At 36.6% G+C, this 13668-nt stretch overlaps 1 protein-coding gene across 2 annotated transcripts in view; it reads left to right on the top strand.

Annotated features, from left to right (window-relative positions):
- Positions 1-13668, top strand: part of SLC1A2 (solute carrier family 1 member 2) — a 100657-nt gene that overhangs the window by 53339 nt on the left and 33650 nt on the right. For both annotated transcript variants that reach the window (XM_039365162.1, XM_039365163.1), the window contains exons 2-4: positions 4981-5120; positions 10698-10850; positions 13194-13444. In XM_039365162.1, the coding sequence (XP_039221096.1) occupies positions 4981-5120; positions 10698-10850; positions 13194-13444 (544 nt within the window). The remainder of the gene's footprint in view (positions 1-4980; positions 5121-10697; positions 10851-13193; positions 13445-13668) is intronic.

A 13668-nucleotide genomic window follows, 5' to 3' on the forward strand; every position in this document is an offset into this window, starting at 1 on the left:
AAATCAAGGCCCTCGTAAACTCATCGGATGAAAAAGAAAACTGAAACACTTTCACTTTTATATAATGGTTTTATCTGCTCGGAAGTGGAACTTCAGGTTGCTTAGGAAGGATGCATTGTCTTGTCCCTAAATTACAGTGGTGAGGCCCACAGATGGTAACAATGCCTGCATCTCTCTACCAAGTCAGAGAAGCAAGAGAGTACAATTTATGCGTTGCAGTAATTAGCTAGATGGGATGGAATGTGCACTTGGAGCAGCAGTGTGGGAGAGTTTGGCAACACAGAGAGAGGTCTGAATTAAGACACTGCACAGTCCTGACCTGAATGGGGGTAGTGATGAGATTCAGGAAAGCCACACCCTAAAATCTCTCAGGATATATCTAGTAGGTCAGTGTTTCCCAAACTTGACAATTTTAAGGCCTGTGGACTTCAACTCCCAGAATTCCACAGCCAGCAATGCTGGCTGTGGAATTCTGGGTGTTGAAGTCCACAGGCCTTAAAATTGTCAAGTTTGGGAAACACTGTAGTAGGTTATAGGTTATAAGATAGATTATAACTTTAGTTTGGCAAGATTCCATCCACTAGGTGTAAGCAAATAGCGGATTAAAATTGATTGTATTTCACTGGGTCATTTCTTGGTTTGGACTGATAATTAGACCGGTGCTTCAATCCCAGCAATCACTTTGTCAAAGAACCTGAGCCCTAATAACATAAAACCTCAATGTCTACTTTTCATGCTGGATTTATTAGACATTCTGCTATATTCATTATTTATTATGGTTCATTTTGTACAGTTTAAAAGTCCAACAGTGCCATTGGCAAACTTTATTTATTATTTATTAAATATTTATGCCACCCATCTTCCCTGAGGGTTACTCAAGGTTATTCCGGGCAGCTTACAAATTATAAAAAAAGGAAAAATAATAATTAAAATATTAAAAACTACAGTTGAAAATATTGTTAAAAAACTGTAAAAAATATTGCTGTATATGCGGTGAGAACTAACTGTGTTTGCTGTTTTGGCAGCAGATGTCTTTTAAGACAAAATCCTGATGAAAGGGAGCTAATGAATGCAAAATATTATTTAGTTTGTTTTGTGAGTCCAGACTTCTCAGAAGCTGCCTCACTCATAGATACTGAGAAATGTTTTGTTAAGATCCTTGACAAAGTTCCTTGACCTTCATACCCTTAATGGGAAACTGCCTCCTTCTCACATCTGTTCTGCTCTCTCACACAAATAGTCTGCACATAACGACAGTAGCTGATACTGGAATTTCTATTGCTAAGCAATGTAGTCCTAAAGTGAAATGACACATGACCATGCCACTTAACCACAGAAATTCTGGCATTTCCAGTTGCCAGTAAACTAGTGACATTAAGTGCAAATGTCACACGATAGCTAATTGCATCCTCCTACTGGCTTTCCCATTGAGTTTGCTTGTAGGAAGCAAGCAAAGAAGGTCGCAAATGGTAATCACGTGACCGCAGGATGCTGTGACTGTCATAAGAATGAGAACTAGTCATACATACTACTCATAATTTTGAAGGGTTTTGGGGTAAGGGAGTCAGGTCCTACTTTTAGATTCAAGCAGTAATCCTAGGCCCCATGAATGGAGATAGCATCTATTAACTTATATTAATTGGTACTTAAACGATCAGATGAATTAAAACTTTTCATCCCAGGAGATATAGCAATAGCAATAGCACTTAGAGTTATATACCGTTTCATAGTGCTTTAAAGTCCTCTCTAAGCGGTTTACAGAGTCAGCATATTGCCCCCAACAATCTGGGTCCTCATTTTACCAACCTCGGAAGGATGGGAGGCTGAGTCAACCTTGAGCCAGTCAGGATCAAACTCCTGGCTGTGGGCAGAGTTTGCCTGAAATACTGCACTATAACCACTATGTCACCATGGCTATAATAATATATTTTATTATTATATGAAGCAAGAAAATGGGAAGGGGCTACTCAAGTGCACATTTTGGCTTTCAAGGGTAAAAAAAGCCTTCCCGTCTGCTTCCAAAAAACATGTAAATGCTGTTACCCATGAAAGTTTACATAACTTGGAAGTATAGTGCAGAATTATTTAATATGAAATAGAAAGGAGGGTTTTGTTGCAAATTATATTAGCAAAATTAAAAGAAGATGCTGCTTAATTTCAATGGAACATATGGAGTCACTGTTTGAGCTTGGTTATTCATCAGTGCTCTCTCAACTGGGCTGTTCATTTGAAGCATCATGCATTTTTGTTTAGACTAAAGTTTTCTTACGAAGAATCTGGAAGAGTCAAGATTCATTTTCTCTTTAATGAAAGAGAAAGATTGTGTAGATTTGATTTTCATCACATAGATTTCTGTGTAAAATACTGAGCTAATTCACATGACATATTAAGCCCCTTTGTAATTGGGTTCATGTGTGATCCAAACTTAGAGTGGGGTTAAGGAATATATCTTAAATTGTATCTGTGATTTGGTTTTTCTTTGCTTACTTAAACATAGCATGTCCAAATTATGGTTATTCCATAATGAAATACTTCATAGTTGTCTAAGAAATATGGCCTCAATATCATTGTTTCTGGGCTCTTTTTCATTTATGAAGCTATATAAGGCATATTTAATACACACACACTCATATAAACACAGAGGCTATAAATTCTGTAAGAATGAATGGCTCCTACTTAAAAAAATATTTTGGATACTAGTTACAGAAAACCTATTATCAGGAAAGATTTAATCACTTTTTAATACAATTTTAATAACTCTGATCCTTCCAACCTCCGGAGATCAGCTAAGAAAATTATATAGATCAGGGGTGTCAAATTGATGGCCCCTAGGCCGGTTGCATCATCCAGAGGCCGCACCCACCCCAACCCCGGCAATGCAAAAAAAGTCACAATCTGTTGTGACACGTCACATGACACGGAGAGTTTGACAACTGTGATATAGACGGAAGAAAGTTGATGTTAAAGAGTATATTTAAGAGATGTGTTCTCTGTTGATCTTTGAAATGTTCTTATATTGGAGAAATAAGAAGATGGAGCATTGCATTTTCTGTTCTTTTCCATTTATTATTACAACTTATGTCGTATTATCTGTATTATTGTATTTTTTATGTTTGTAAATTGCACTTACAAATTTTATTTTAAAAACAATTTAAAAGTATTTGTTTAGAAGTAGAGTTAATAAGAAAATTTTATCTCTAAAATTAATGCTGGCATTATCCCACGAAGGAGTTGGCCATAGCACTAGGTAGAATGAGGTGGGCACTTCAGTCAGTTCCTTCTCCTGCTTTAGGCACCAAAATATAGGTATTCCTTGACTTATGACCAGTTGCTTAGCAACTATTTAAAAAGGTATTTTATGACTCAATTTCTAAGTTCCAATAACTGCCCACACCACAGCTGTCATATGACCGAATTTTAGGTGCTTGAAACCAGCCTGTATTTATGACCATTCACATAATCACGATTTACGATGTTTTTGCCAAAAATGGGCATTTACTTTTGGTTTTGGCAAGAATGTCCCATAGACAATAATGGGTTCTCTTATTGACCATGGGTTCATTTAACAACCATGGTGACTCACTTAATGAGTCACTTACTACTGCTTTATTAATGTCACGACTTACAACCAAACTGGGCAGGGTCCATAATGGTTATAAGTCAAGGACAACCTGTATCATGGTTGGCCAGAGATAATGTGTCCCTTGACTTGAGGAATGAAGAGGGCACCATTTGCAACTTCACTGCAGGGATCAAAATGTTTGAGCTGACCTATCATGAAGCAATATATCTGGCATGCAGATACAATTTCTATTTTGAGGCTCATTAAAAAGTTTTGAAGCTGATTAGTGAGTTTTTGCCCTCATTATTGTTTTGGAACAACAGCTGTTATGAAGCAGATGGCATTCAAGCTAAGAGTAGAGAGAGAAAAGAGAAAGGAGGATGCTGATCAGATTGTCAAGGAAACGACTAAACTGTTACTTTAAAGCCAGCCTCTGGATTGCTCGTGCATGAAGATTTTCCTTCAGTATGATGGCTGAATTAAAATTGCTAAGAAGCGGGGGAAACCGAGAAAGAGCACCATTGTGGACTGCACCAGTCTTTTCATTTTTCTCTGTTAATTATTTTAAACTTTCCTCACCAATGTTAAGCAAGTTGCATATTCATGCCTGCAAAAATCTGATAACAAGCAGAGGTTTGACATTTATTTCTCTGGGGTATTTTAATTTGGATTCCAGCATTAATCAGAGTGTTGAACTCAAGACTTGATATGGCTCTTTACGACTCTTAAGAATCTATCTTTTCAGCTGGCATTTCCAGTCATGTGTCAGTTAGCATTTAATTTCATCTCCCCTATATTTGCCTCTAATGTCTTCATTTCCTTTTCCTTTTATTCTGCTGATTTTTTGTTTTAGACAACAGTGTTGTAAATGTGTGAGTAGGACTAAACTATATAGAATCTAGTCATGCTAGGCACATTGTCTGTTATTATCACTACATCCATTAAAAGGAATGCAGTGGCTCACAAGGTTAGGACACTGGGCTGACAATTGGCAGGCTCACATTTGAGACCCAGTTGCTGCCGCAGGATGGGGTGAGCTCCCGTCACATGCTCTAACTCCTGCTGACCCAGCAGTTCAATAGTGGGTGTCCGTGAATAGATAGATTGGTACCACTTTGGTGGACAAGTTAATGGGGACATGAAAGGAGCCCCCAACCGGGTGGTCCCTGGGAAATGGTGATGTCATTGTTGAATCCTTTCAGTGCTTCGGTGCTCCTAATGTGAATATAGTACTATATCCATTACAACATCCCTATTATTCTTGAAAGAGGGGACCTCTGACTGTAATTTCAGACCTTTCCAGTAGTAGTAAAATCACCTATTGTACAGCACGGTAAATGAACTTCTTCCATTTTTTTCTTAGTAGAATATCTTGCAGGTTTTCACATTGAAATATCTTAATTTTATTTTTCTTCTAGTGCCAACAATATGCCAAAGCAGGTAGAAGTACGAATGCATGAAAGCCATATGAGTCCAGTGGAACATCAACCGAAGAACCTCTGTGTACGACTCTTGCTTTCACTCAGAAAAAATCTGCTCCTTTCACTTACTGTATTTGGTAAGTCAACCTGAGAAATAATGTATTGGTCTAATTAATTAATGGATTAATATGCCATGTTCTGATATCCCAAGATACCACCCTATCTGATCTATACTTCTGCTTTCTCCCCTTTTCTTTGCTATGCTTAGAACTCTACCCAAAACACTTGTGATGCCTCTCTCGTGTTGAACACCATCTTTCCCATGACTCCTTTGACACATCTTTAGTTTGCTTGTATATTGTTACTAAGCCTAAGAACATATACTGTATTTTAGACTCAGTTAGCTTCCCTATTTTACTTCTACTTCCCTTTCTCTCTTTGTCAGCTATTCAAAGTAGACTAGACTAGGAAACTAAAGTCATGCAGACCAATGCTACTCTTATTATAAAATTATTGTAATATAATCTTACAAAACAGAATGCACTGAAATTCCGGTCCTATTTACTGTAATTAACCAAAGATTGCCTGTACGATTAATATTGTTCATTTCCATCATATTTGTAAGTGGTTGCTATCTGAGGCACTTGCTAATGAGGAGTACCTGTATATAGATAAGAAAGAGAAAGATGATTGCAACAAGAACATACATTTGTTCCAAAAGTATAATAATAAGTGATTCAAAATATAAAACATCCTTATGTACTGTAAATCATACTGTAAACCATCAAATTTCATGAAGTTGCCAAGAACCATAATTTAGTTACTTACTTTATTTGTTTATTCAATTTATATACAGCTCGCTCAGTGCATGATCAGGATCAAATCACAACAATAAATTCCACTAAACCACATAATAGAAAATTAGAAAAGTATAGAAACAGAAACATATAAATACGCACCATGTTAGTGGAATGTGTTTGCTTTTTCCCAGACATGTCAGCTTCTTTCTAAACATCAAGGACTTATTGGTTAATCTTGAAAAGGTAGAGCAGAGGTCTGAATGGGGATTACAGCTGAACACAAACTACTTTTTAAAATTCTTCAGCAAATTTGGATTTGGAACAATTGGGTGGGGAGGGAAAATTCTACACAGTGTTTTCTGAAACACAGATCTGTGAAAGTAGCACATCATATTGGAAAAAAAGATTAATGGAAAGAACTTCTTCATGATCTTTTTGAGATTTATTTAAAGCATGAAATCCATAGGAATTTGATAGCACCTTTTCAGATGAGGCTATTTTACTAAAGGGCATAAACAAAAAGGAGTCCCTGTGGATTTTATTCCACTAGCTGTTGCTGACTATAGGGGGCGGTGCTCATCTCTGTTTCAAGACCATTGAGCCATCATTGTCCAAAGACATTTCTGCAGCCATGTGGCCAGCATGATGTCATAGAATGCTGTTAGCTTCCCACTGAAGTGGTACCTATTTATCTACTCATATTTGCATGCTTTTGAATTGCTAGGTTGGCAGGAGCTGAGGCAAAGATGAGAGCTTACCCCATCATGTGGTGCTCGGGTCTCAACCTGGGCTGCCAGTTTTCCAGTCGATGAACTCAGCCTCTTAACTGCTGAGCTAACATGCCCCCTATTAAAGGACATAAAAATTCATGAATTGTAGCTGCTTAAAGCTTAAGTCTTTTAATAATATGTGTTCGTCTGAAAAGATGCTGCCAGATTCCTTTGGATTTTTGGCTACCATAGATTAACATGGCTCCCCTACCACAATGTCTGCAATTTGAAGCACAAGTAGCAGGGATACTGAAGAATGTTGCAGGGATGATAATCCTACAAAGTTTATTACATTACTTCCCTACATTGTAACAAGTATATCAGCCTTGAAAATAATTTCTCCAAAAAGTTCTCCTTTTTTGAGAAAATTTCTAAAGCAAATACTCTTTCTTCCAACTGAATGAGAATTGCCAGGGTAAAAAAAAAAATGCAGGAGAAATTCATTATCTGCCATTAATTTAAATCTCTTGTCTTCTGGTCATTATTTCAAACAAGCTTATAATCTAGCTTTCCCAACTGGATGCCTCCCAGATGTGTTAGGACCACAACTCCCAGAATTTCCTGTTGACTATGAATTCCAGCTGTTGTTATCCTCAAACCTCTGGAAAGTAACTTATTGGAGAATGTCCAAAGTGCAATAATCTACTGTAATGTTCAATAGCTTCTGTTAGAATAAAATATCTGTCGATTCATAAGAAAAAAAAGCAATGCATTTAATTTACCGTATTAGCACTGTGAAGGAAAAGAAAAGAAGAAAAGTTAGATGAGGAAGTGGGGATTCATGTTCTTCATGTTTCCTGCCAGAAGGCTGATGGTTTTTAGCTTTCTCTTTTGCCGTGCATTCTCGGAGACTAGACCAAGTGATACAGTGATCTACTTTTCTCAGTTGCCTTCTGGGTATAGCAGCTTCCAAATATGGAATAGTTTTGACATTTTAGTGTCGTTCCTTGGCTTCCTGCCCAGAGTTAACTAAAAAAAAAAAATTACAGTACTGTGAGAGTAAGAGCCAAATCTGTAGCCTTCACAAAGCCTTTCTTTATTCACTTTGGTCTGAATGGATAGTTGTGCTGTTTGTTGAAAAAGCTATGCAAATACTTTTAATGTCTCCCTGCTATTAAAGATTTTGGAAACTGGGTTTATTTTTACATGGGCATTTGGCTCTGATTGACTGTTGCAAGATGATTGAAAGCCTTTCCCAGGTTGATCTCCAACAAGTACGTTCAATAACAATAAAGCACAGAACATCTTTCAGTAGTTTTATTGCAGCAGTTGCTGCAATAAAGGAAGAAGGATTGCAGGTGCAATATTTTTTCCCGAAGTTTGTTTTCAAGAATGTTTTACTCTTGGTTGAGAGCTTTTGCCGATGATTTGGTTGTGACATTATCTCAACCGACAGATTCGGTAAGGGATTTGGTGGAAATCATAACCCAATATGGGAAAGTTTCTGGTTTTAAGGTAAATAACAACAAGACTAAAATACTTTCGAAAAATATGTCTATGAAGGAAAAGGATATGTTAGCTAAATTAACAGGTTTTGAAATAGTGAAAAAGGTTAAATATTTGGGAGTTTACATTACAGCTTCTAATGTTAAGTTGTACAAAAATAATTATGAGACATTATGGGTAAAAGTGCAAAAGGATTTAAGTGATTGGAAAAAAACTACAGTTATCTTTGTTGGGAAGAATCTCAGCGGTTAAAATGAATGTTCTTCCAAAGTTTCTTTTTTTGTTCCAAATGATACCTATTTTGAAAAAAGATGCCAACTTGGAGGAATGGCAGAAGGGTATTAATAAGTTTATTTGGGCAGGGAAAAAACCAAGAGTTAAGTTTAAGATTATACAAGATGCATGGGAAAGAGAGGACTTAAGGCACCTAATTTAAAATTGTATTATGATGCGGTGGCTTTAACTCTGATTAGTGATTGGCTTAATTTAACAAATAAAAATACACTTCTTCTTGAGAGATGGGATTTATTATACAGATGGCATGCATATTTAATTTATAATAAAAAAGTAGATCAGGTTTTTAAATCTCATATTTTAAGAAACGCTTTATTACGTGTCTGGAAGAATTATTATTATAGGTTAAATTATAAAATTCCAATTTGGGGGATTCCTGGACACGTGATAGAGGGGGTATCTAGGGAAGTGAATTTGGGTAGGATTTCTTATAAGGAATTACTTAGTTTGGTAGGGAAGGATTGGCAATTAAAATCTTTAATTGAGTTGAAGCAAGAAAATATTGTACACTCTTGGTTTCAATATAATCAATTGTTAGTTAGGTGGAGTTTAGATCAAAAGGTTGGTATTACTTTAGAGGACGTGAATTTGGTAAAACAGATTAAAGATCAAACTCGAGCCCATATAAAGAGAATTTATAATGTTTTAATAGAATTGGATTCTGAAACAGAGTTAGTTAAAGATTGTATGGTAAAATGGGCACAAAATATTCAAGAGCCGATTCTATTGGACACATGGGAGACAATTTGGGTTAGAAATGTAAAATTTATTCAAGCTCAAAATTTGAGAGAAATTTTTTATAAAATGTCTTATAGGTGGCATTTGGACCCCCAAAAGTTGTCTTGCATGTATCCTAATTTGCAGCCCAAATGTTGGAGATGTGGTAGTTTGGATGCAACTTACTTTCATATTTGGTGGACTTGTAGAAATATAAAAGCTTTTTGGATTAAAATTTGGTGGAACATTCAAAATATTTTTAAAAGAAAGATAAAGTTTACTCCTCAACTATTTTTGTTGGGTATTATTGTAGATTTTGATGTTAAAGAAACTAATTTGATGTTGAATTTAATAACAGTAGCAAGGTTGTTGGTAGGGCAATATTGGAAGAAAGATTCCTTGCCGACTATAGAAGAATGGACCCTTAAGGTCTCAAATTTAGCAGAAATGGCAAAAATTTCGTCTTATTTGAAGGACCATTCACAAGAGAGATATATTTTGGTTTGGAGAAGATGGATAGATTATATTCAGAATAAATATGGGACTAAAAAGTTCCATTTACTTTATGAATAAATTTTAGAATATTATTATTGTTATTATTATTATTAATAGTTTATTGTAGTGAAATTTTTATTATATTGTATTGTTTATGAATTAGGATTTAAATTTGTTTATATGATTAAGTTTATTTGCAAATTGTTTATTCTGTGTTAAAGGGGAGTTAAAGTGCATTATATTTGTTTATCTATATAGTTGGTTAATGTTAGTTAGATTATGATTATTATATTTGTTACCCTGTATTCAGCTCTGGGAAGTGGGGGGGAGGGGGGAGGGGGGTGGGTTTTGGGGTATATTTTGTAATTTTGTAAAACTTTTTAATAAAAAAAAGTATGCTTTACTCTTTTTAAATATGACTAATTGTGACAGCCAAATGAGAGGGGTCTAAAGGTCACCCCATTTTTTTTCCTTTTCCACAAAGAGACAGTTAATACAGATTGGCATTTAACTATTAATGGAAAATTGTGTGTGTTTGTGTGTGTGTGTGTGTGAGAGAGAGAGAGAGAGAGAGAGAGAGATTTGACCAATTAGCACTGCCTTTCCTGTGGGTAGGTGGGAACCTGGGAAAGCCAAGGGAAATCATCAAAACAATTAAAAAACGAAAATTAGAATATTTCAGACATGTGATGTGACACCCAGAAAAATACGGCATACTCCATTTAATCCTCTAGGGAAAGACTGAAGGCAAACGAGGTCCAGGCAGAAGAAGAACACCGTGGCTTCAAAATCTAAGGGATTGGTTTGGACAAAACTCAGCAGCACTTTTTTGTGCGGCTTCTGATAAAAACAGGATCACTAACATGATCGCCAATGTCCGATAATGGATATGGCACAAGAAGAAGAAGAAGAAGGCATTCCAAGCTCTTTGAGCAGCAGTATTCAACTCATTCCCCTCCCCAAAACAGAGAAGTAGATTGTGCAAGATATAAGTTTTGTATCTTGCTGAGCTCATCAGTAAGGCCCCAACCTTATTTACCAAAATTGAGAACTGTTGACTGGTTATGGTATCCTTATCTTCCTTGTTGGAAAACTGCAAGATAATTCCACAAACTGGGTAAAGACTCATATAATTATTCAGATTATTTTCTCCTAAACCTTCCTTCCTATTATTTCTTTCGGTACATTCAAGGTGTCATTATGGGAGCATTATGTGGAATGCTCCTTCGCATGGCAGCTCCTATTAATCCTGATGTCGTCATGTTGATAGCCTTCCCCGGAGATATTTTGATGCGGATGTTGAAAATGTTGATCCTCCCTTTAATTATTTCAAGTTTAATCACAGGTGAGATTATGAACGATTGGAATTTTATGTCCTGTGATAAATAAAGGCCTATAGGATACTGCTGATAGCTCTTTGGAATTTAATAATTTTTCTCAGTACTAGCATATCTTTGATATTGGAATTAGTACTTTATACTTCTGTTTATAAAAACAGATGATAGTTTATTTCTCATGATCTGTACTAGGTAGAATGCTGAGACAGTGAATGGCAATTCATTAATAAGAATTAGGATGTTAGTTATTAATTTTTAATACCAATGAGTGATATTGTTTCCTCACTATTCCTTTCTCTGATGTTCTTCTCTCTGTTCAAACACAGAGATTCCTTTTGAGTTCAATTATTGATGACTCTAATGACATAGAATTAAAGTGAAATTGCCTCTACTAATCTGAGATTATCGAAAGGTATCATGACCTTAGGAGGACTACAATATCTAGGCCACAAACATCTATCTGGATGACCACTGGATAGGAGCAAAGAGTTTGCAGTTTCTATGTCTCCTTGCTGACATCTAGTGATCTTCTGAATATTTGCAATGCATATATGGTAGGTCTACTTCAGGGCTGCAATCAAACAAAGCACCTCGAAAAAAGATATCACATTGTACAAAAAGAACTTGTGTGAATCAATGTTCCAGGTATATATAAATAAAAAATATAAGTCCACAAACCTATAGGCATTTATTTAGAAGTATTTCTCACTAAATACAGTGAGACTGATTTCTGATGAATATACACAGGTTTCTTATAAATCATGGAGGATGAATTAATCAGTGGAATGACTTGCCTCCAGAAGTTGTGGGTGCTCCAACACTAGAGGTTTTTAAGAAGAGATTGGACAACCATTTGTCTGAAATGGTATAGGGTTTCTAGCCTGAGCAGGAGCTTGGATTAGAAGACCTCCAAGGTCCCCTCCAGCTCTGTTATTATGTTACTTTGATTATAATTTAACTAATCGATCTATATACTCATCAATATACATCAATCATTTAAGATACCTTAGAGATTTACAGTATCTAAAATTAATTATTGTACATATTTATCCATGATAATTTTCTAGAGCAGGGCTTTTCAACCTTTTCACCCATTGTACCACTTTTAGGATATGGCAACATCCAAGTACCACCAGTCGCCTAGTAAGGTGTCAAAAACTTGATGACCCCCCCCCCAAAAGAAAAAAAGTGATGAAGTACAGGTAGTCCTTGACTTACAACAGTTTGCTTAGTGACTGTTCGAAGTTACAATGGCACTGAAAAAAGTGCCCCCCAAGCCACAATGGAGCAAGACACCTGCCTGCCCACCCAGCGGCGCTCTTCCTCCTTTCGGAGGTTTTCATTGTTGTGAGCATTTCTGTTGAGGATTGGCAGTGGAAATGGGGTGGGGGGGTGTTTGGTTTTTATTCCCCCTGTCTGCTGGGTGGTTGCAGCAGGTTTTGGTCACTTCACATGACCCTGGGACACTGTGACCATCATAAATATGAATCAGTTGGCAAGCATCTGAATGTAAATCACAAGACCCTGCAGCATTCCAGCTGATTGGCGCTTCTTCTGGGCTCAGCAGAAGCACCATATATATAGGTATACACACACACACACACACACACACACACACACACACACACACACACACATTTAATGGTTGTAAAAATGCGAATCCCGGGCATATTTGTTCAATAATGCAATCTTCGATCTCCGGGGAGAGTATAACCTAGTTGTTTATTGTTAAAACAATATTTAAAACAATAAAAACAGTTATATACAAAATTAAAAACAATTTAGCTTTCGCTGGTCCTCTTGCCAGCGTCCTCAGAGTGAGGCTCAGGGGGTGGGGAAGTTCTTTTTATCCCCTTGCCGATCTAACTGCTTGCTCATTGCTCGTGTGACAGGGCCACTCTTCCTGATTGCCTGTAACTGCCTTAGTTGCCCTGCCCTCTCTTTATTGCACTCCAATTTTGCATTTTTCTGCTCTGTCATCCTTGTCCAGCCTCCTCCTCCCTGTACTGTTGTTACTGATATACTCTCCAATCACTCTTTCCTACTCTTTCCTACCGGATAGGAAGGTGTACCCCGCAATGAGTAGGAAAGAGTGATTGGAGAGTATATTATAATATTGAATGAATACACACACACACACACACACACACACACACACACACACACTGTAATATTATAATTGCCTGTAAAGTATACAGACTGGTGAAAATGGCCAAAATGCAACAGCAAGAGGGTATACTTATTTGCACAATGCTAATCACAAGAAGCACTCTTAGTCATTATTTAGGTTCTCAATAATCAGGAAGATACCATTTGTGTCTGAATTCTTGCCAATTCAATTCTTTTTACAGGGCTGTCTGGACTAGATGCTAAGGCCAGTGGTCGATTAGGGACGAGAGCTATGGTATATTATATGTCCACAACAATCATTGCTGCTATCCTGGGAGTGATCTTGGTGTTAGCTATTCATCCTGGCAATCCAAAACTCAAGAAGCAGCTGGGAGAAGGAAAGAAGAATGATGAAGTATCCAGTCTTGATGCCTTCTTGGATCTTATTCGAAACTTATTCCCTGAAAATCTTGTGCAAGCATGTTTTCAACAGGTAAAAACCTGCCGGTTTCATACAGGAATATGCATGACAACTGTGAAAATAACCTTAAATGAGATAAGATAAACAGAATCATCACTGCACATGCCACTTGATTTTACCAATTTGATACCTTTATACTTAAAACATACCTAAATGATAACTGACAGAGTTTCTGTTTGTATCTTTATTGGCTAAGTTGCTCAGTCTGCAAAAAATCAATAAATTTATGACTTCAT

Source organism: Crotalus tigris, unplaced genomic scaffold (genome assembly GCF_016545835.1).
Source record: "Crotalus tigris isolate CLP2741 ecotype Arizona unplaced genomic scaffold, ASM1654583v1 scf7180000019968.627227, whole genome shotgun sequence".
In the NCBI taxonomy this organism is placed as follows: domain Eukaryota; kingdom Metazoa; phylum Chordata; class Lepidosauria; order Squamata; family Viperidae; genus Crotalus; species Crotalus tigris.